This window comes from Thunnus maccoyii, chromosome 5 (genome assembly GCF_910596095.1).
Source record: "Thunnus maccoyii chromosome 5, fThuMac1.1, whole genome shotgun sequence".
Lineage (NCBI taxonomy): Eukaryota > Metazoa > Chordata > Actinopteri > Scombriformes > Scombridae > Thunnus > Thunnus maccoyii.
The window spans coordinates 29,200,744-29,223,504 of NC_056537.1; the positions used below are offsets into that span (position 1 = coordinate 29,200,744).

The following is a 22,761-nucleotide window of genomic DNA, read 5'->3' on the forward strand; positions in this document are numbered from 1 at the left end:
GAAACTTTTCTATTCCTGTGCACCTGAAATTTTTTTGCTTTTTGCTTCAAGAAGATGCTGACCGTAGTTTACAGTGAACGAAAGTCCTTGTGAGAGAAGCACTATGTAGGAAATCTTCAAGAAAAATAAAGTAAAGAGAAATGTGGGAAGAAACGATAAATGAGATCTTCGCACTCCGAAAGAAAAAAAAACCCAGAACAAACATAAAAGAAAGTGGTTGTTTTGCTTTGATATATTTTAAAATCTGATATATATCAAGTTTTTTGCATTAATGCTGTTTTAAACACATTTTGAAATATTCAAAAAAATCTGCAAAAAATCCCCCCATTTTTTGGAGTAAAAAGTAAAAACTTTACGTATGTACCACCAATCAGAGCAACAAACCCTCCATGGGAAGTCTGAATCAACCTCATGTTTCCGGACCTCAGCAAGGAGTGAGCAGGAAGTCTAGATTTCAACTACTTCTTGCTTACTTTCCCGGTAGGAGGAATTGACATGATAAACCCTCTGCAGAGCTGAACAACAGCTCACTCTGCTCTCTGATACTCCCGCAGTGGAAAAATGTTTCCCTGCTGTTGTGCTCACGACCTCAGTTTTTGTCTTCAGCCGGCCTGACAGTGATTACTCACTGTTGTCTGTTCTGTAGTTCTCTGATAACATTTCTGCACTCAGTGTTGAACATGATGCATTATTCAAAAACAGCTAAACCAAACAAGTTCTCGCTGAATGAAAAATTCAACAGCTTCTGCTTTTCCTAGATCTTGTAAGATTTTATGGTAATTTAGCTGACACTGATTGGCCTTTTTGTTCTTTAGATGCTGTTAGTAGCTATGAATGACAGCAGAAAATATGACGAAAAGGTGATTCATGTGGAATATTTAGAGTCAATCAGTTCATTTCTGACTTTAAAGCAAGACTAATATTTGAAAGATGAAAGAATACACTCTCTTCTCTTAAAAATTTAAACTGAATATCAGCAATAAAAGAAGTCTTGCTCAGTTCAGTACACTCAGTGGTTTACTTGTTACAGCATTACTTGGTCTGGTGTGACCAGCAGCTTATGGTGGCTAACGTTAGCAAACTTTAGCTAGATATTGTAGTGTAACCAGTGTAACATGGTTGAGTCAGTTGGCTGACTTTATGACTCTTCTCTGCTTGTGCCACTGTTAAACTACATTTTGGCATTTACCATTATCCTGTAATTGCCACTTGTGGCCACAGTGGCTGCTGTTCAGCAAAGTTAGGTTCTTTAAGATTAGCTTGGCGGTTCAGACAAATCTTTTGCTTTGAGGTTGTTTCATCAGTGTGAGAGCTGATTTTCAGTGTTGCCCATGAGGTGTGTGGGTTGTTCGTGTGCTGCTGAGAAGCTTCAACGTCCAAAACTTGAGAGTCGGCAGCAAAACAGAATCACATTTACAAGCTGAGGAGAGCAATCACTTGTTGCTAAAAAACCTGTAAGACGCAGCTAGTATGCTCTGCTCTCTTATGACATGCTTTGTATTTTCCTTTTTGGTACAAGGCTTGAGTTGCTTTACCCATTTTGGTCTGCTGTTGTGATTGGAGCAGAACATTCATCACCAAAGCCTTTTTTCCACTCTTTACGACTGTCTGTTAAAGAATAAGTCTGATTTTTATAAAATATGGGTGTTATTTTCGTAGTTTTGACCATTATTCCTTTCGGTAATAACATTGTACTCACCAGGTTAATTGTAAGGAACATGGTGACTAAAAGAAGTCAGACAAGGCAAAAAACGAGCAGATAATTAGACAGACTGTAAAAAAGCTTATTAGCCAAACCTAATTTGGCTAAGCTCTAGCCAAATTAGCTCCCTAATTCTACATTACATACTAATTGTGTACTACATACTGATCTGTGTGGTGTAGTTTTTTTGTTAGTATACACGAAATACACATACTTAAACTGTTATACTGACAGGGACTGATATGATACAGTACATGCCTCGTTGGAAGCCATTTATTGTAATGTTTGGCAGCTGTGAGCCTCTATTTCCTTTGTGCATTGTAGTGCGGGACCACACTGAAAAATGAAGCATTTTTTGGTATACATTCAGATTTTTTTGAGTTTGTTTAATATATGATGTCTGGTGTGCTCACTTGTGGTTTTACCTCCAAGAAAAGTTGTTGAGATAATCTGGATAAACTGTTGGCCTGTACATGACCTGTAGGATTGTCTGACTGCTCATGTTTTTTGCCCCAGCGAAGTCACCATGTTACCAGTTTTCTCTCTCTTTTGTCTGCTTGCTCAGTAGTATAAGTAAATGTTTAATTACCACTGAAGCCCATGTAGCTCTGCTCTATCCTGGTCCGGGTTGAAGCTTAGTCAGAGACTCAGTTTTGGAGTCATAGGAATAGGAAATGACCAGACTGTGCGTATAAAGCCAGTTATATCCTTAAATAACCTTCTACACACCAGCTGTTTTCGGGATGCACAGCCGCCTCACTCTCTGCCTCCTAACCTGCATCTGTCTAAATAAAGCAATGCCCAAGTTTTAATGGGCCACAGATGGAAAACACAGTTCAGGGGTTAATTCATTTTGTATGTGTATGTCTGTGTGTTTTGAGGAGTGAAGATGAGAGCAGAGCCTCTGTTAGATGGAGGAGGATGTAATTGTGGCAGCGAGATTGATAGATATACTCTCCATTCATGCAGCCATACAATGTTCCTTTACTAGGTGTGGAATAGGACTCACACACTCACACACACACACACACACACACACACACATAAACATACATGTGTTTATGTCCCGGAACAATGCTCCAGAGTTCACACTTATTAAATGGTGTTGGTATTGCTGTAACCTCCCCAGACCTCTCTTTCTACTGGTGGAGGATATTGTCTCCTGTGTGTGTGTGTGTATGGGTGTGTGACAGTCCCCCCACCCCCACCCCCCCAGGAAGAGGCCGGATAATGGCTCGGCCTGACTCAGCAAAAACTGGTCGAAGAAGAAGAATAACAGAGAGGGGCGGAGAACAGAGAGAAGAGCTGCTAGCTAAACCTTTTACCATCACATTTCCAGGAGGAAATAAACACTTCACTGTACCAGTGTGCAATCTGTGACCAATTACTGTGTGTGTGCATAAATGGTAATGCTTCTGTGAGAAGAGATGGTGAAATAATGAGGAGTGCACGCTGTGAATCACAGCCTCTTCACCACTCATAAAGCAAGTCTCTCACTTTCTCTGTCGTTCTCAAGTGTATATTAGTGCAGAAAGAAAGAAATAAAAGAAGCTTTGCTGGTTTCTTTTCACTGATGCTGCTTTTTCATTTGGCTGAATGAATATCTGTCTTTGTTTTTTATTTTTAACATAAAATTGGGTCAGAACTAATCAAACCAAACTCGAGACTTTCATAAAGGTGATTATTTTTTCCCTGGTATTGTGCAAGATGAACTAATCAGTAATGGATTAATTGAAATCGTGACCATCTGAACTAGAAAGAGAGAATGCAGAGATGTGCGTCACCACCAAGACAAAAATCACGAGTAATGGAGTACAGAACTGATTAAAGTCTACATTTGAAATGGAGGCAAAAGAGATCAGTTGGGTCTGCACGGAAAGTATTTGGGCAATCTGATTGATCATGTAGATAATCCGTAAAACTAGCAACTAGAGAGCAAAAATGAACACCTTTTCAGGTTCATCTCTCATAAAGAATGTTATTTTGGATATTTGTGCTGATGTGGCTCTTCCTTGAAACATTTTTAGATAAAAATCCACCCTCGCACATTGTGCTTCATGGTTGTTTGAGGCGTTAGAGAGATGAGAGCTGCCCTCAGCCACAGTTCAGTCAAAATTCAGCTGAAACAAAACGCTGGTTTGGAGTCCAATTGGTGGAGACTGTCACATGGTTGGTGGTTGTGTGGCCTTGTGAGAAAGCAGCTCTTCTTTTTCTGGATGTTGACCTCTGTTTAGATCTGACCCTGTTCACACACCAGAATGTGTCAGATTGTATCACAAGTAGAAGCCACTATATGTAGGTGTGAATGTACCCATAATTCATTGAGGATGCACTGCTCATGCCACATTCAGAGGTAGTCAAGGACACTTGTCCTCATATGACCTTGTGTGTAGTTCATGCTCCCTGACCACACTGAAGGATGCCCTTGTTGTAGTGTGCATAAAGCACAACCAATCTCCAAACACAGTTGGACACAGTTGATTTGCTGATGCCAAACAATTTTCATAAACTTCTGAAGCCAGTACACATGGTGACATACCAAATAACCACCACAGGCACCTTCTCTGTAGCTGTATGGTTGAGTGCTAATGTGAGTGTGTAGTGAAGGAGGGTTTCCACACTGGGTCTCAAACCCTGGTCTCCCAGACCACAGGCGACTGCGCTAACCACTCAACCAAAGGGTCAATGAACTAGTCAAGGGCCAGTGCGTCCAGTGATCTGTGGTCGTTACCCTCCTAGAGGGCATGGACCTGCACCATGACAGAGTGTTTTTTATTTTAATGTGTTTAGCAATGGTTAGTGCTAGACAATCAAATGGGAGTGAGAAAGCAAAAACTGATCACCAATTTATTTGAGATGTTTAGTGTCAACCGCAGTCCGCCTCAACTGGATGGTTCTGGACCATGAATCTGTTTGTGAAATTGCAGTTCTTCTAATGGTTGTTAGATAGTGGCTCTAAGAAACCTGCACTGGATTTAATGTAGTCTGGAGAAAACTCTCAATGTTTAAAATACTAAACAAATGGATGTTCTCCACATTGTGTTAGTTGTTCATTTTACTTCTTCAGATGTGTGCCTTGGTAGCAATTTTTAAAGGTAACCTGTGGTGTTCTTGACCACTCTTACTGACCACTATTTTTTAGAGGTGCAATGATTAGTTGATTAATTGATTAGTCAGTCAACAGAAAATTAATAGGCAGCAAATAGTTGTTTCATAATTTTTTTGAGAAAAAAAATCACTGGTTTCAGCTTCCCAAATGTAAATATGGCTTTTGTATTCCTCTATGATCATAAACTGATTAAATTTGGATTTTCGACTATGGTTGGAAAATTTTAAGAGTAACCATGGGCGCTGAGAACTTGGGATGAACATTTTTCAAAATATACCGGCATTTACGAACCACACGAATAATCAATTAATCAAGAAAATAATTGCTAGATTAATCAATAATGAGTCAAAAATCAATAATAAAAAAATATCTTTATTTGCATCCCTACTATTTTGACAAGTGGGTCCCTGTTTCGGTTGTGCGAGGACACACTTGCCCTCACACAAACACCCAGGTGACATAGTACACATTCCTGCTGTTGGTTTCATGCTGTTCTGCTGATCAGCAGTTAGCAGTGATAATGCACAAAGAAACATAGCAATGCATCAACAATGGCAGAGAAGAAGAAAACTGCAAGCAGACATGAATGTTAGAAATTTAGGATTTAAAATACTCAAAAAATCAGATAAGAACTGTGCATTTTGGTGAGTAAACTCCGAATGTAAACATACAGTAACTTAGTGTGTTTACTCCACAGGGTAAATTTAAGACTTGAAATATTTTGGGGCTTGTTTTCTTTACTCCCAAATTAACCCAACCCAACTGGTTCTGTCACAGATTCTCTAGACATGTTTTGTTTTTTTGTTATCTATGTTACTTTTTGACTAAAAATAAACTTTTTCTGCATGTTGTAATAAAAAATGTAGATATTTTCATATCATAAAACAAATGAATGTAATTATTTCAGAGTATTTTCCAGCCCTACAACAGAGAAATACACATAAAATAGATCTTAATGCACATTTGTTGCATAGACACACCACGTAAAATACTACACAAATTAATGTAGAAAAAGAGAAAGGAGAAATCTATTTTACGTATGTCAGATTTGTTCCCATAGTGACCGGTGAGTTCAGGGACAGACAGCACACCAGCCCTTGTTGAAATCATATACTTAAAAACATTCTGACTGTTTGAATAACATGAGGCATACCTGAGTGATCTTACCTTGCAAATGATGTGTCCGTTGTGGAGGCTGTTAAAGCGGCAAGATAAATGAAGCACCCCTGAATCTGTTCAGATATTGAAAGCTTTAGTCACATTTGCACACAAGTAAAAAATGAGCGGTGTGCCGGATGGTCCTTGATCCATAAGAATTAACGAGAAACAAGAAATATCACCTCAGATGCAGAATAATTCCATTTCAGCCTTAAGGGACCATTAAAACATGGCAAAACATTGTAAAGTGGAACAATGTTTGCTTTGAGGATTATGAGAAAATCCTCTTGTATAAAACCTGTGTGTGTGTGTGTGTGCGCGCGCGCGCATGTGTGTGTGTGCATGTGTGTGTGTACATGTTGGAAGCAGTTAAAACAGATGCCGTTGAGTGGTCCAATAGAAGAACGAGTGAAGGGAACTGACTAGCTTGAGATAACACAGTCAACTTGTATACCAACAGGACCCCCTGCTGACACACACACACACACACACACACACACAAACACACACAAACACACACACAGGTCCCTCTGGTAATGCAGACACTCGAACATCATTTTCATTTAATTAAAACCTCACTGGTCTGCTTTTAAGACTATGGAGGCTTTGAGCCATGCAAATTACATGCACACAAACATATACATGTAGCTGGCATGTGGTGGAAGCCAGTAGTGCTGTAAGAAAGAAGTGAAAGAGGAAGAAAAGCAACACAGAGGGAGAGCATGAGGGTCCAAGGCAGCTGCAGGATTGTGGCTGTATGCCCTGTGTGTGTTCTCCTGAGGGCTGGCACTGACACCATGAAGCCTGCTGTCCTGGCTGGAGTGGCCCGGGCCTGCCTGGTGACAGAGAGACACACACAGAGAGGAGGAGGGGTACCCGGGGTGCAGAGGAGTAGCCCAGTAGTCAGAGTTGATTGTTGTGTGACTAATGTCTCTCTCCAGCGTCCATCTGCTACTGGGCCCCTCTCATGCTCACATCTCATGAGCTTCACTATAGTTTATCTATTAACCCCGAAATCTCATCTCTTCTCTTCTTTTCTTCTCTTTTCTTCACTTCTCTTCCACCCACTCATTCCTGATTTTCATCATTATAAGCAGCTACAGATTCATTACAGTCCTATGGCACATTCATGGCAGTGACATCATTCTAATTAATAATCAGGATAGAGTTCTACCAGCTCTTCATAAATCCATTGCTAAGTTTGTCTGTAAAGTCCTTGATATAGTAACTAATTTCAAACAAGTGATTTACTGAATCAGGTGTCCTTAAATCATACCATTAAAACTCTAGCATTAGCTTCCCAAAATAACTTATTAAACTTAATTGGCAATTCTTTAAAAATTTACGCATTACTTTATTTTGCTTATATCTGCATACATGTAGAAATATGTGTTTCAGAAGTTGTATTCATGCAGTTTAAAATGAGTGGGAAAAATCAAATTATGTTAGCTAACGTTATTAGCATAGCATTTCATAATTTGAGGCAAGTTGTGTCGTGTTTTCTGAAATGTAATAAATTTAAAATTCAACAGCATTTTCATCAAGTGTCAGATCAGATATGTCAACCATTTTTCATATGATCATTAGTCAAAACAAATTTTATATTAGCAAGCTAATGTTACTTTTGTCATTTGGTTCAGTTAGTTCCTTAAGTTGCTAGGGCAGTTTGTAGGTGTAGATATTGAGTAACATCTATTTTCTGTTGAAGTAGGCTAGTTTGTGTGGGCAGCCTGTTTTAATGTCATGATGCATAATCTCATTTTAGTTAATGCGTGCGTTATAACTAGGCTTTGACCTTTTGAACTAATGAAATTTGAAGTTACGAAGAGCTGATGCAACCGGCTCCAGTGTATTTGAATGTGCTCTCTGGTTCGACTTGTGGAGAATGAAGCTCCAGCCACCCACTTCAATTACTTCCTAATAACCAAATCATAATAAAAATCATACATACAACTATGGTATCTATTATAACGTGAAGAGACTGTTGTGGATATTACTACAGTTCAGAACCCAGGGTCAGTTTTCCTATTATATGATGTTGAAACTCATCTGCTTATGTACTGTGCGATTTAAACATTGCAGCGATATTTAAAGTTCAATTCCACTTTCTGTTATAAATGACATACAATTATTTACTGTACTCTATGACCTTCAGTACAGTGTTGAAATTTCATGGCACCCACATGTAGAGCAGTGATAATACTAGCTTTTACTCAGACAGAGTTTGGTGTTTGAAGGCTGTTGCATTGTGATAAAAAAATATATTGCTGCTGAGTGCTGTAGATACAATAGAGACAGAATAGCTGTTGGAATTTAAAGCCCATTGAATCTGAACGTAAGTGGTTCATTGTCATTGCTTCAGCATAGTTCTTCATAGAGGTCAAATGTTTTGTGAATGGATCTGAAGTAAAATGCAGAACGTTCTAGATCATGTGAAGAAGAAATTCTCTACATAGGCCTATCCTAATCTTAAAGCTCCTGACCTGCAATCCTTATTTCCTGTTTGTTTTGCGTTTTTTCTGAAGGGATTCATAACACCGACTTCACCCTATAAAGTGGTGGCAGTTGTGTTTCTGTTTACCTGATGAATGTTCAATATTCAGTATCCGTTTAGCTCTGTTTTGGTCTCCACCGACTCTTAAGTTGCTAAATGCTAACCTCGTCTGATAATGGGTTCTGGGTGGATAGCTTGCTCTAGCTAGAAACAAGGTTAATGAGGACTGAGTTTCTATATTACACATAGACATTTTAGCCATTGTTTACATAAAATATTGATTAGTACAGCTTTAAAACTCTGGGATAAATTGGCACAATCAAAAACTCACCTCAGCAGGCTTTAAAAATTTCATTGTGTCGTATCTGTTAACGTGTCATGCTGTCGCTCTACTTTAACCTCCAAAACTCAAATGAATGTAGCATACCTTTCCACATTTTGATGAAATGTTGATTGTTTAGTACATAATGAGCTCATAGAAAGACAGCAGAGAATTGGCTTAAGCTGCAGGAGTGGTTTGAAAAATTTCTATGGTTGTATCACTTGAGCACACGGCTGCATATGTACACACTTACTCACACTCAATGTAGAAGAAATAAGTTCTGCTCTTAGTGCTCAACCATATGGGGACTGCCTATTAGTCCGATGGCCCGTTATCCTGACGCCCATTGCTCTGAAGGCCCATTGCTCCGAAAATACACACTCCGGCATTGCCAGTAACTGCCGGTCCATGGTGCTGAATCGGAGGGGGTGGGGGGGGCGAACGCGCTGCCATTATTTATGGTTAGGCGTTCTGATTAGGCTACCTCTGTCGTCTCTTGGGTTAGGGATTGGGTTAGTATGCACTAAATGCACTGAAAAGCAAGCATTTTGTAATTGGTATTTTTGCATTTGCATGTCAGAATACACAAAGATATTAGGGGCAAAAAACTGCAGGGAGAGTGTATATTTTCGGAGCAACGGGCCTTCGGAGCAGTGGGCTTTTGTTTTCGGGGTAACGGACCATCGGACTAATGGGCTTTCGGTCCAATGGAAAGTTTTTCGAACTATTGGGGTTTCGGAATAATGGGCCGTCGGACCAGTGGCATGGCACCAACCATACAGCCTGCTGAATGAATGAATTCTTGTTTGAATGGAATACTGCCGGGGGAGGGCAGGAGGGAAGAGGGGAAGAAAGCAAGGGTGGGAAGTTGGAGAGGAAACAGGAATAGAATAAGCACGGAGGGAAGAACCAGAGGACAAACTCTAGTAAAAACCAGCAGATCCCATTCATTACACATGCCTGTGAGTCTAAGCCAACGGATGTTTTCATGCGGCCTCGCAGTGTTTGTCCCCAGGTGTTAAAAAAGTGTTGAGCTGAGCTCAAGTGTGTGGATGAGGTTAAAATGTGTCCAAAATGTTGCCTGCTGCTTTACATGCTTCAGTTGCATGTGTGCGCGTGCACACTCTCAAGTGCAATTGTGTTAAAATTAGCCAGGCAGACACACACACACACACACACTCACACACACGCTGACATACACTTCGCACTTCACACTGCAGGCTTGTGCAGGCTGTGGCAAGGGACAGAGCATGGGAAGTGTGAACAGTAGAAGACCAGACAAAATGACATGTGTTCGCCCAAGGAGCTGGCACTGTAATTGTGTTTGTGTGTGTGAGTGTGTGTGTGTGTGTGTGTGTGTGTGTGTGTACATATGTTTGTGTGTGAGTGTGGTGTGCACTGCGCCAACCCTGCTGTTTACCGTGGGGGATTTTAGAAGAATTGTAGGCAGCTGGCGAGCCCCTTCAGTTTTTTTCCTTAAATCTGTGACTAGTTGTGTGTAGTAGTGGTCTCTGTCTGTCTCTCATTCACTTGCTCCACTTATGTGCATGTGGATTTGATGTTGGGCTACTACAACATTTTTAACATAATAGGCAATTCCCTCCATGAAAAGAAGCAATAATTTGCCTCTAGGAGCTGGGAGACAGACCTACAACATCTTCATCAGAAGTTAAAGCTGCACTAGAAAATATTTTCTTGGTAAAATACATACTTAATATTAACGTGAATCACAAAATTGGCTGCACAGAGAGAAGAATGAGCAGTTTCTATTATATTTGCCCTGTTTTCTGAAATGAAATTCTGTGTTGTGGTGATCACATCTGTACTTCAAATGGAAAATCAAAATTCAAGAGTGAACAATGAGAAAGCTTACTAACTGACATCAGATATTCATTCATTCATTTAGCCTTTCGCCACAATCTCACCAGACAGTTTGTCTTGTGAAGCTCTGAAACTTTGACCTGTGTCGCGTCCTTCTGTATTGTGTCGCAGCGATATATTTAATCAGTCACGAGATACTTTGAAACAAAACTGTACCATGTTTTTACAATGAAAGAGAAATTTTGTTACATCTAAAAGCTTTTACTTGTGGTTTCACATAAGGCCAGAGTTTAATGCTTAAAGTGTTCAAACTTCAGTAGCTAGGAGCATGGTAACTAGTATGGAGCTAATATTGGAGCGACCCATGTAAAGTTGTTGTGCACAACTTTAATTAATGCAATACTGATACAATTTTCTATTTTTGTCTGGTTTTTATAGGGATCCTGCTGATTGGACCTGGAGTTTGGACCTTGCTGACTTGTCTACAGTCTACCAGCCACTTCAGTGTTATTTTTGGCAGTTAGCATTTGAGGCTAAAGCAACAGTTAGCAGTAGCATTCAGTTTCTAGTTTTCTGCAGCTGGCTGCAGCTATTTACTGACATTAGTATCAACATTAGCCAAAGTTTATCTTTAGCTTTGATCACGTCACATACTTGGCAATACAAGCATTAGCCCTGAGCACACGCCGGCTAGTTAACATTAGCTGCCAGTATGGACCGCAGTAGCTGGAGTGGCAGTGAGAGTCCAGGGGAGGACATGGACAGACTGAGTGACTCAGGAGGGGACAAGACCATGGATGGGGACCCTGAGGGGGTCTGGAGCCCCGACATCGAGCAGAGCTTTCAGGAAGCACTGGCCATCTACCCGCCCTGTGGAAGGAGGAAGATTATACTGTCAGATGAAGGAAAGATGTATGGTGAGTGATGGTCAAAGGAAAAGAGGGAACTTTTACTTTGTCATGTAGGACTGCACATAATGACGCCTTCAAATTTTTTGTTTTATTCAACCAACAGTAGCAAAGATATTCAATTTATAATTATATAAAACATAGGAAACACCAAATTGTCACTTTGAAAAGCTAACCAGTAATTCTTTGTCATCAGTTATCAAAATTCCTGTCACCAAAGAAAAAGAATTTGAATGAGGCTAAGTTACATTGCACAGCAGAGGTCGCTTGTTTGTTCATATCTATAGTGACGCACCATACTTGAAGAGTGCAGATAATCTTAATTGTTTGTCACTAATTCACACAGCGTGTTGTGGTAGACTGTGACATCACTGCAAAGTGTTATAAACACATCCAGTGATTGGCAGAGCTGTTGAAACTGCGGTGTGTCAGACTGTGAGAATTACTGTGTGTGTGTGTGTGTGAGGGCTGCCTCACAGGGCATCAAGTGGCAGAGACACAGGGAAGAAAGATCAACTGTAAAAGAGAGGAAATAGAGGCGTGCTATAGGCGCATCATGTGGATGTGTCTGAGAATGAGTGTGACACTGAGAGAGAGAGTATATATTTGTGTGTGTGAACTAATAGAGTGATGAACAGATGGTCCTCTGGCTGCCACCAGCTGCACCTCCCTCCCTCTCTCTTTCACTCTGTTTTTTTTCTTTTTCTATCTCTCTCCGTATGCAGAGTGCTCTCTAGTGATTTCTTTATGATACTGCTTGAGTTTTGGGCTTCTGAGTAATAAATAAGGATCCCAGATACTTTTTTTTTCCTGTACACACTTGATGAAGTCTTGCCTTGACCTTGATGGATTTATACACATACTATATAAGTATGTGGAATCATATGTGTTTCCCAAACATTTGAATCATATGTGTTTGCTGAACAACTATCATTCAGTATCAAGAGCAGCAGTGAGGTTGGGCGTGGATGCTTAGCAGCCTTGCGTACAGTCTGTGTTCAAATTCATCCCAAAGGTGTTCGATTGGGCGGAGGTCAGGGCTCTGTGCAATTCGTCCACACCAAACTCGGAAAACCATCTCTTTAAAGTGGCACTGATCAACATTTTTATATTAACAATGGAAAAAAGTGAGTGTGAATGTGAAAGGGGTTGCTTGTGGTGACAAACCCACAGAGAATTATCACCTGACTTTGCATTTCCCCTCAGCTCTATGGAGCATTTTAACATCAACCTTGTTTCCGGTAGCAGTAGCAGCAGCAGGCAGCTGTTTGTAGTGAAAATGCTCTGATAAACCCACCACACGCCACCTGCCCAGCACCAAATGTCAGACAGACAAAGTTAGTGACTAGCTGGTGAACACAGTAGAGCACTTAGCATTTAAAAGCCAGATATTTTCCTCAGGAGTTGGTGGAAACCAAACCAAAGCTAAAAGGAGATTGAATATTGGGCTGGCATTTACCAGGTGAGTCCAAATAAATGCTAATCCTAATGTTTCACAGTGTCTGCTGAATGTGTATGTAGGCATCTGTTTGCTAACATGTTTGCAACATCAACTTTATAAGGTGATAGATAATACGTCAATGTTAAGTTTACAGCTTGTTGCGCTGCTACCCATTTAGGAGAAAAAAAGAAAAAAACTTATGCAGCTTAAAAAATGAAAATGAGAAGGAAAGGGCTTTCCAAAATGTCTTGCCACAAAGTTGGAAGCAAACTGATGACTAAGATATTGTATGCTGTAGCATGAAGAGGCCCCCAGACCACAAGTACACAACAGTATAAGGCAAGGGTTTCCATATACATTTAGCCATGTAGTGTACTTGTTCTCATGTTGGAACACACCACAACAGGCCTAAAATGCTGACGTACAGAAGTCACTCCTCCTTTGTATTGATCAGTTGCCGATCAATCAGTCTCTATGTTCTCATTCTGTTCTCTGCCTCGGTGGCATGTTCAGTGCTGTTTGTTTACCCTGTTGACTTTGTGTTCAGGTTGTTGACACGTCTATCACACTGACCTAATTGAGTTAGACAGTGTCTGTTTTCAGAGGCAGAGCAGGAAAGGCGAAATATCGAGAAGGGATGAGCAGCGTTTGGCATAGAGACCAGGGGGTTTTAATCGTTACTAGAACATCTGTGCAAACCAGAATTATGAAACAGCATCTAGTTTGCTCTTATTTTTGGCTCATGATGTGAACAGAATAGGACAGGCTCACATTTTTATTCGTGCATGCTTGTTCCTTTGACTTTTAAGAACCATATTCATTCATTTGAAAGAAAAAAGCACAATGCGTAAGTCATGTTTTTTCTAGCAACATACCATCTGCACACAATTTTGGGATTACTTAAAAACTTGGCATTTTAGTCTGTGTTATTCAAACCAAACCTCATTCATTCAGTCATTAATGGTGGCTTTGTGTTTTCCTAGAGCATTACATTAAAGGTAAAATAAGTGTCAGGTGAGTTTCCCTACAGAAAAGAAAGAGGTAATATCTGATGATTAAGGACCTATGTGGGTCCCCCACTGGCTGCAGGAAAATGGGCTGAAAAAGAAAAGAAGAAGGAAAATGTGGAAAAGTAGCGGGATGAACTTAGTGGTTGAAAAGCGTAAAAAAAAATTATAAATGGATGTGTATAAAAGGGAGAGAGAATGAAAAGGTGAATAATAGCGCTATTATCCTTGGAAAAGGTACAGCAGTGGTACAATGTAATAGCCAGTGGCTTTGTCCCCTAAAGACACATCATATGGATCTACTGGAGGGATATGAAAGTCATTTAATTGGTATTGAACCTTCGCTGTCTCTTAAGCCGTTGTACAGGGACATGTTCAAAACAGATGTATGACAGAAGGCTACAACATACTGTGAATAGTAATGGAGGTAGTCTGTGTAGGCCACAGCATATACATACAGTACATCCAGTATAGAATTATTGAAATAATTTCTCACCATAGTGCAAAAAATCTTACCTATATTTCCTTTCAATAAAAATTTGTCTTAAAAAAAATGTGGGTTTTTTTGGCTACTTTACAACGTGAATTCTTTCTTCTATTTTTTTAGGCTTGTTTTCTGATTCTTTGATCAGAAATTTCCTAATCTAAGCTTTTCTAATTTAAGATTATATTTTATTTAGGAAAATGCATTGAGCAGTTTAGCATACTTTATTAAACTTGGATTCCTAAGATTTTTGTGGCCACTTGGGGGCAGCACAGCAAGCTGTAAACACAACATCGACATATTATCACCTCATAAAGTTGATACGTGTTTGGAAACAGTTGTCTAATAACACTTACAGCAGCAACATTATCATTCATTTAGAGTTTAATATTTTCCTTTTGGCTCCGTTTTTGTCTCCACCTGCTAAATGCTGAAAACAGCTGCTTGTTGCTTCTAGAAATGAGGTTGGTGAGAGCATAGTAACTAAACCGAAACAATAAAGTTACAGTCCCAAAAACCAAAACAATGAGCTGAAAGACACTTAAAGGCCCCATGAAACAGAGGTTAGAGTGTTTTTAGCTTCTGTACTGTGACGTATTTCCCAGTGAAACAGAATATTTGAGCAGTGTACAGTTATGAGAGGGATTGAAATCAAATCCTCTGCATTTGATTGGACTGCTAGAGAGAAACAGAGCTGTTGGCTCCACACACACTTCCCCTACCTTTTGTTAAACCAGGAGGAGGATGACCTCAGCCTTTTCCTGTCTCTCTCCATATTGCTCTGTTAGCTACTAAGACCTACAAATGGTGAGGTGTGGTTTTATATGACCGGTGTGGCTAGCTACTCGCAAAAAGTCACATTTGATTGGATGAACTTTTGTAAAAGCCCCCGAGTACAGGATGAGTCATCAATTTGAAACTGTTTTACAAGAAGAGGAAAACAGTTTGTTTTTTGACAAATATTTGGCATATAACGAGATGAATAAACAATTAACACAAGGACACAGGATTAAAACTGGGAAAATGTATTTTTAATTTCATGGGGCCTTTAAAGGGAACTGCAGAGTTGGGTGATAATTGTCTCTACAAGTGAGACATTTCACATTACACAGACATTTGATCCATTGTTGCATGTTTCACCGCCATTTCTACAGTAGCCCAGAACAGACAAACCAAAACACATGCTCTAGAGAGGGCCTTTTTCATTTTTTGCAAGTTTTGTGGCCACCGTAGGTGCTCCTACACACTTGGAAGGGGAAGAATGACACTAAGTCTTACACACTGGTCCTTTAAATAAACAAGGGTTAAAACACATTAATATCAGAAAAACTAATATCAGCAAAACTATCAGAAACAGATTGTTTTGGTATTGTTCTGGAAACTCTGGTATTGTATACTGATATTTAAAATTTGCAAATCATACCAAGCCATAAAAGAATGCAGAGGCCTCCAACAGTATCACGCACAGTTAATTTCTGGGCAGATGCTCCTGAAGATCAGAAGAGAAGATGGAAAAGAAAACATATTTTAAAAGCTTTTATTTAGTCTTGCATAGTCAGGGTCTTCATCAAGGTGGAAATAATAAATACAGATTGATTGCGCCTGAAGTTAACATTATTCCACAACGTAATGAAATGACCAACAGATATACTTTATTATTATAATTTTTTATTATATATTATATAACTTTTATTATATCAATTATACATGATGCCACACTCACCCCCAGAGAGTGCAACAGGTGGTGATGATGTCACTCTGCAGGTGACATCATCTGGCAGCAAAAGATATCCAGGGTTTAGTTACTCTTGAAAGAAACTGGCAGCTTACCAGCAAGACCAGTGGTGATTCCGCGATCGAGGCTGAGAAGAGCACCACCTAGAGAAACCTTAATAAAAAAAAAGAACGTCACAGTGGTCAACGCTGTGATCTGACAGATGATCTTCAGGAGGTGCACTGCTGCAACAGATGGAGAGCAAACCGATGAACGGAGATCTCGGGGCTTGCCACCTAAAAACACTGAATCGTCCTGTGGATGTTGTAACAAGCACAAACTCCTACTCAGCATTAGTGAAGCCAGGCTCTGGGCCAGAGTTCGGCCCCTGTGGTCTCTGAGGTCTTCCCAGGGTACACAACAATACACACCACTCCGCTGCAGCCTTATTAGCGAGCGCAATCAGCGAGGCTTTGACCCTACTCTGAAAGGGTTTTCCAGCTATTCTATTAAGCAGCTGAAGCTCTTAATCACCCTGCTAAGTGAGGGTGGCGAGCGACCGTAAACTGTAGCAATGCTTTTTTAGAGGACAGGAAAAAGAAAAGAAAATATTTCTGTGGACATGAAAGTACATAAAGCTGCAAATTTTGTTTGCTTACTCAGTCTGACAGGTTTTTCTGTGTTCTCTCAATGCCAAATCAAGTGGCAGATCTTATTAGCAGCGTGGTGTTGACGTGCCTGCTGCCTTGCTCAAATGCTTGATGGGTTAATGGCGTTTCAATCAGAATTTGTGATCAAATGTTAGTTTCTCATCTACTGTAAATGGAGTCACTTCTTGATTGTATCATAATCTTACAAGTTTCTGGCTCTTTTTTTCTTTCCATTAGTAAATCCTCACTCCAAATCTTCACTGAATAGTCTAAAATCACAAAACTTAACATGTGAAATCTGTTTTTTGAGTGTGTCGTCTCCCTTAATATCTGCTTGCATGCAGAGTCGTTTCAGCCTGGAGATAGAGAGGAGAGGGGGGTCAGGGGTGCTTCTGTTCGTCATGGTTAATGACCATCTGACTTTGGCCTTGAAGTCTTTCACTGGGCAAGTAGAGAGGGAGACAGAGAGAGGAAGAGGGAGGGAGCAGAAGGGAAGCCCATTCACTACAAGAGGGACAGAGGAGGGGAAAAAGGGAACAGCCAGAACAGAGGATGGATGGACAGAGTGAAGGAGGGAGGGAAGGGTGTGTGTGCGTTTGTGCGTGTGTGTGTGTGTGTGTGTGTGTGTGTGTGCTGGAGAGTATTTGAGGAAGAGGGAGGGCGAGGGATGTGTGCCGCAGGGTTAGTGAAGGATGATAATTCACCGTTAAGCCTCCTAGAAAGACCAGCTGGCCCCTCTGGAGTCAGATGTCAGCCTCCGCAGCCAGGACTCACTCTGAGCGTTTGTGTGTGTATGTGTGTGTGTGTGTGTATGTGTGTGTGTGTGTGTGTGTTGGCACTCATGCATGTATATACATGCATGCGTGTGTGTGTTTGCGTGTGTGCTGTCGTCAGTCGCAGCTTTTGACTGCTAGAAGGAAAACACCTGCATGGGGAGCTGTAGATTTTATCAGTCTAAGCTCCCTATCTCAGTGAGAGTGGGATTGGTCAGAACACACACACACACACACACACACATACACATATGCACACACACCATCTGCTAGTTAGTTAGGGCTATTGTTGTGAGCCATTTGGGTAGTGTGTAGAGGTTTGGCTTTGTGCTGATCTTGACCATCAGTTGGCCAGCTGGCCTGACTTTGGTTTTCCACTTGGTCGGAACAGAAAGCAGGCCAGGAGACTAACCAAACTGAACCAAACGAAGCCACAGAGCCCCAGATTTGTTTGTTAACAAACAAAATAACAATCAAATTACATAACTTCACTAAATGTTTAAAGCTAACTGCCGTCTTTAAATTATGAGGACTAAAGTCTTAACCTGGTCAGACTTTAGACGCAATTGCAGTGCAACACTGGGAATCTATTCTAATCTGTCATATGAACACACACACATCAACACTTCTCTGTCACAGTTTTCTGGATGTAACGCAGTGGTTTTATGCTTCTTTTCTCTCTCGGTCTCCCTCACCCTCACTAATCTATACTAGCCAGGTCATGCTGAGTCTGCTGTGCTCCCCATTCAATGGGTTGAATTATTCAGCATTGTAAGCGTGTGTGTGTGTGTCTATGTGTGTGCGCGTATGTGCACACACGTAAGCATGGGTACAGCTGGCCTGCTGGTTCCTTTAATCAGGGGACGGCCGGTCTGCATGAATGCCTGTATTGTTGGGTCATGTGTATTCAGGGCCATGGCGTGTGTGATTTTGTGTGTGTGTGTGTGTGTGTGTGTGTGTGTGTGTGTGTGGAGGGCTCAACAGGGGTATCGGTGATTACAGCGCTACTATGTGAAACTGCACGTCACAGGGTCGCTGGGTCAACAGCACTAAATCAGGCACTAAGTTGTTTGTCAGGGTCATATGATTTCTGCTTGTGATTGCCTGTGAGAAAGAAAGATAGTTCAAATACCGTTATGTTATGTGTGTGTATGTGTGCACAGAAAACAGCATGCATAATGTTTCATCAGTGTGTATTCTGTATCTTTGTCCACCAGGTCGGAATGAGCTGATAGCCAGATACATAAAACTCCGAACAGGCAAGACGCGGACGAGGAAACAGGTAATAATGGAAATGTGCATTAAATCCAATCATTCTGTCTACAGTATGCATCACAGCATATCATATTATACAGATGTAATGAGGAACATGGTGCCAACTGCAGTGGTGAAAAGAATGGTTGAAAAGCTGAACTGTAATCGTTAACAGTGAAGTTTGGGCAAAAAAAAAAGATAATCACATGAAATTTTTAAAGCTGCACTTGTTAAGATATGAACACATCGATTTTCTCAATTGCAGAAAAGTAAACTTATTGAAGGGGCTCTTATGTAGTTATCGTGAGAAATTTGGTTAACCAATGTTATTTTACCTTGAAATTTGGTAATTTTCAAAAGTTCAAACAGTTACGTCTTCTTTCCATTAGAGGCCGCCACTGCGCTCCACTGCCCAGTGTATCTTTAAAGGGAAAATCACATCATAGCTGTGGTTTTTGCAACAATCTTGATATTTCCTGTTTTTATAGAAGAAAAACAATACAATCCAGTGTCAGCTGAGAAAATACAGAAAGTACAGCTGAGAACATACAGCAGTATTTATCACAAACACTGCAATCAGATGCTCACTATGACACCGCAGCATGATTAGCATGCTAATATTTTGTCTTGGTTTTCTGTGGTTGCAACCAACACTTTACCTGAAAATATACACAAACGAGTCAAGAGCTACAGAGATAATATTTGTGTTTAGCAAAGCTCTGAAAACTGAGAGTTGAGAATTAGCTTTAAAAAAGCGTTGCATTCACAAGCTAACCTCTGAAAAGAGAGTCCCTAGTTTCTGAGTTGATGCACTTTCTCGTAGTGGGTTTCTTATAGTTTCCTCCATATTTTCAGATAGATAAGTAGTTTATATAGGAAGTGAGGTTGGAATTTGAACTCTTCATGAATTTAACAAAGCAAGAATTTATTTGTACATACAAAAAACTACAGATTTCTGGAACAGAATATGGATGTTCCAGTTTTACTTTAGCTCTCTGTAAGGAAGACATTTTTACAGCGCTATTGCACATGAATGCAGCTTTTTGGGAAAAACTCCCAATCGTTCTGCATGTTCTACTCGCATTTCCACCCAAAACATATGAAAGGACGACATAAGAAATCTTTTTTTAATCAGGTTGTCCACTCACATAAATAAAGGAAACACTGTTGCGCTTACTGTTACGATAACAACCAAAAATGGCTACTTCTTTGTTCTAATAGCAATGGTCAAGTAAAACAATGAAGGTTTTAGCTTTACTAACTGGCTACTGTTAGCAGCTAAGCTATTTTTGCAATGTTATGTCAACCATATAAGTTCAGAAAATGACATATTGTTACATTGCTGTCTATGCAGAAAATACTTTACTGACTGCCACTGATGTCACTGACTGTCAAGGTGATTTGAAAATGATGTTCTTTCTTTGGTTTAAGCTACTGAAGTTCATACCCGCACAAGTAGGCTGGTTTGGAGGTCAGACCGTATATAATGGATATAGCAGATGCATTTACAGTGTACAGTATAAAAGGGCTTGTGTGCTGTTCAATAACAGCATGTTTACTGTTATTTTTCATTCACATAGTACAGTTGACCCACTGAAAAACATTTGTTTAGGTTTTTTTGAACAATACAGAAAGTGGCACCATCTGTATGTAGTGTAGTATTAGTATCTCAGTTCTTGGCCTGTGTTCCCAGGTGTCTTTTCGCTCTCAAAAGATGTGCATAGATGGGTCTATTCACTGTTGTCAGGGGAGTAGTGTGTGTTTGTGTGTGTGTGTGTCTGTGTGTGTGTGTGTGTGTGTGTGTGTGTGTGTGTGTGTGCTCTTCCAGTGTGGCAACAGTCCTTTCATAACCATGGCAACTCACTGTTTGGTCCTTCCTCCTCTCTCTACCATGCACCCCCCTTCCTTTTGCCCTCTCCTCTCCTCTCTTCTCCTCTCCTCTCCTCTCCTCTCCTCCTCTCCTCTCCTCTCCTCTCCTCTCCTCTCCTCTCCTCTCCTCTCCTCTCCTCTCTTCTCCTCTCCTCTCCTCTCCTCTCCTCTCCTCCTCTCCTCTCCTCCTCTCCTCTCCTCTCCTCTCTTCTCCTCTCCTCTCCTCTCTTCTCCTCTCCTCTCCTCTCCTCCTCTCCTCTCTTCTCCTCTCCTCTCCTCTCCTCTCCTCCTCTCCTCTCCTCTCCTCTCCTCTCCTCTCCTCTCCTCTCCTCTCCTCTCCTCTCCTCTCTTCTCCTCTCCTCTCCTCTCCTCTCCTCTCCTCCTCTCCTCTCCTCCTCTCCTCTCCTCTCCTCTCTTCTCCTCTCCTCTCCTCTCCTCCTCTCCTCTCCTCTCCTCTCTTCTCCTCTCCTCTCCTCCCATCTCCTCTCTTCCAGGTATCCAGTCATATCCAGGTCTTAGCCAGAAGAAAATCCAGGGAGTTTCAGTCCAAACTAAAGGTAAGACTTACCCAGTGGTACAATAGGATGTGAGGGGGTGGGGAGGTGGGGGGGAGCGGTGTGTTTTACATTTCCAGCTTCTTTGGAACAAACACAGCTGATAAGTGAGGATTATCTCCAATGGCCACCTTGGCAAAAGAGACAGAAAAATAGTGCCAAAAGCGGTGATCTCTGGGAAATGCAGTGCAGAAATACTGCAACAATTAGCAATATGAATATCGAGAACATTGAAATTACAGAATTCAAATGAATGAATAAAGACATTAGACTGAGCTGTGAAGAATCATGTTGACCTCTACATCATGCCACGCACAAGGGCAATCTGAATTCAGTGTTTGTCCCTTGCTTGTTAACTTTTCACAACGACTGGATGGATGCCTGTCACAGTGACTCTAGTATCCTAGGTGTCTAATTAGGCTTGTTTAGGTTCCCCCCGCCTCCTCCACCTCCCCCTCTTCCTGTCATTCTCTTATATCCATACATTGATTCATTTGTTCCCCGTCTTTCCTCTCTTCTTCCCTCTTCTTATGCTCTCTCCACCCTCCTCCCAGTCTATTAATCTCTTACCCTCCGTGTCTCCTCCTCCCTCTCTCCCTCTTTCTTTTTCTTCCTCTCAGTTGGTTGTAATTAACTACATGTAAAGCAACAAAGGAGCGCTTGTTTTCTGAGAAGAGCAGTCGGAACTCCGAATAGAAACGAGGCGAGGACTGAATGGATGTTTGCTGTCATAAAATAAATGACAGATGGTTGATTACAGTTGAGGCAGCAGGCATTATTTGATTCACTGTCATAATATACATGTACCAATATACTATTTTCTTATTATTTTATTATTATAGTATATTGTTATTGGCGATACAGTGCTGTGTATGTGCTTATACTGTTTCTTGGGTTTTCTTTTGTCTGTTTCTTTATTATATAATTATATTAAAAAAAACATATTCTGTTATAAAAATGGAAAATACCACCATCATGCCAATATTCACTGTACTGTGTGGATTTAAATTGTATTCACTGTCATTGTGCAATATGACAAATTTTGTAGACTACAGGAAATGAAATGAATCAAGACCTAAAATAATCCGACCATCAGTTTGGAGCATATTTACATTAGAGCATCATAATTCTCTGAAGACAATATTAAACCACAACTTTATTATAAAGATATTATTACAACTGCAGCTAATTATTGTTTTTATTAGCACTCATTCTGTGGATTCTTTTTTTTTAATAAATTTTAATATCAAACAACCCAAGGTTACATTTTCAAATTGCTTGTTTGTCCAGCCAACAGTCAACAAGACAACAACATTGTCTTCCAATGATATAAAACAGAACAAAGCAGCAAATTCTCACATTTAAGAAGCTGGAACCAGCAAATATTTGTCATTTTTGCGTAAAGTCTGGTGATAATCTATATTTTTCTCATTATAAACAAGTCCCATAAGCAGACCAAAACCAACAATTAACTGATCTTACTAACAATTACTATCTATGC

The 22,761-nt window shown here is 40.5% G+C and overlaps 1 protein-coding gene across 3 annotated transcripts in view; it reads left to right on the forward strand.

Moving 5' to 3' along the window:
- tead1a (TEA domain family member 1a) overlaps positions 1-22,761 on the forward strand; it is a 42,821-nt gene that overhangs the window by 5,155 nt on the left and 14,905 nt on the right. Inside the window, exons 1-4 of one of the 3 annotated variants that reach the window (XM_042412331.1) lie at positions 8,010-8,304; positions 11,045-11,523; positions 18,801-18,865; positions 21,201-21,263. In XM_042412331.1, coding sequence (XP_042268265.1) covers positions 11,319-11,523; positions 18,801-18,865; positions 21,201-21,263 — 333 coding nt within the window. In that variant the 5' untranslated portion in view covers positions 8,010-8,304; positions 11,045-11,318. Of the gene's footprint in view, positions 1-8,009; positions 8,305-9,689; positions 9,748-11,044; positions 11,524-18,800; positions 18,866-21,200; positions 21,264-22,761 lie in introns of those variants that run through there. The other 2 variants (XM_042412329.1, XM_042412328.1) reach the window with 2 other exon arrangements.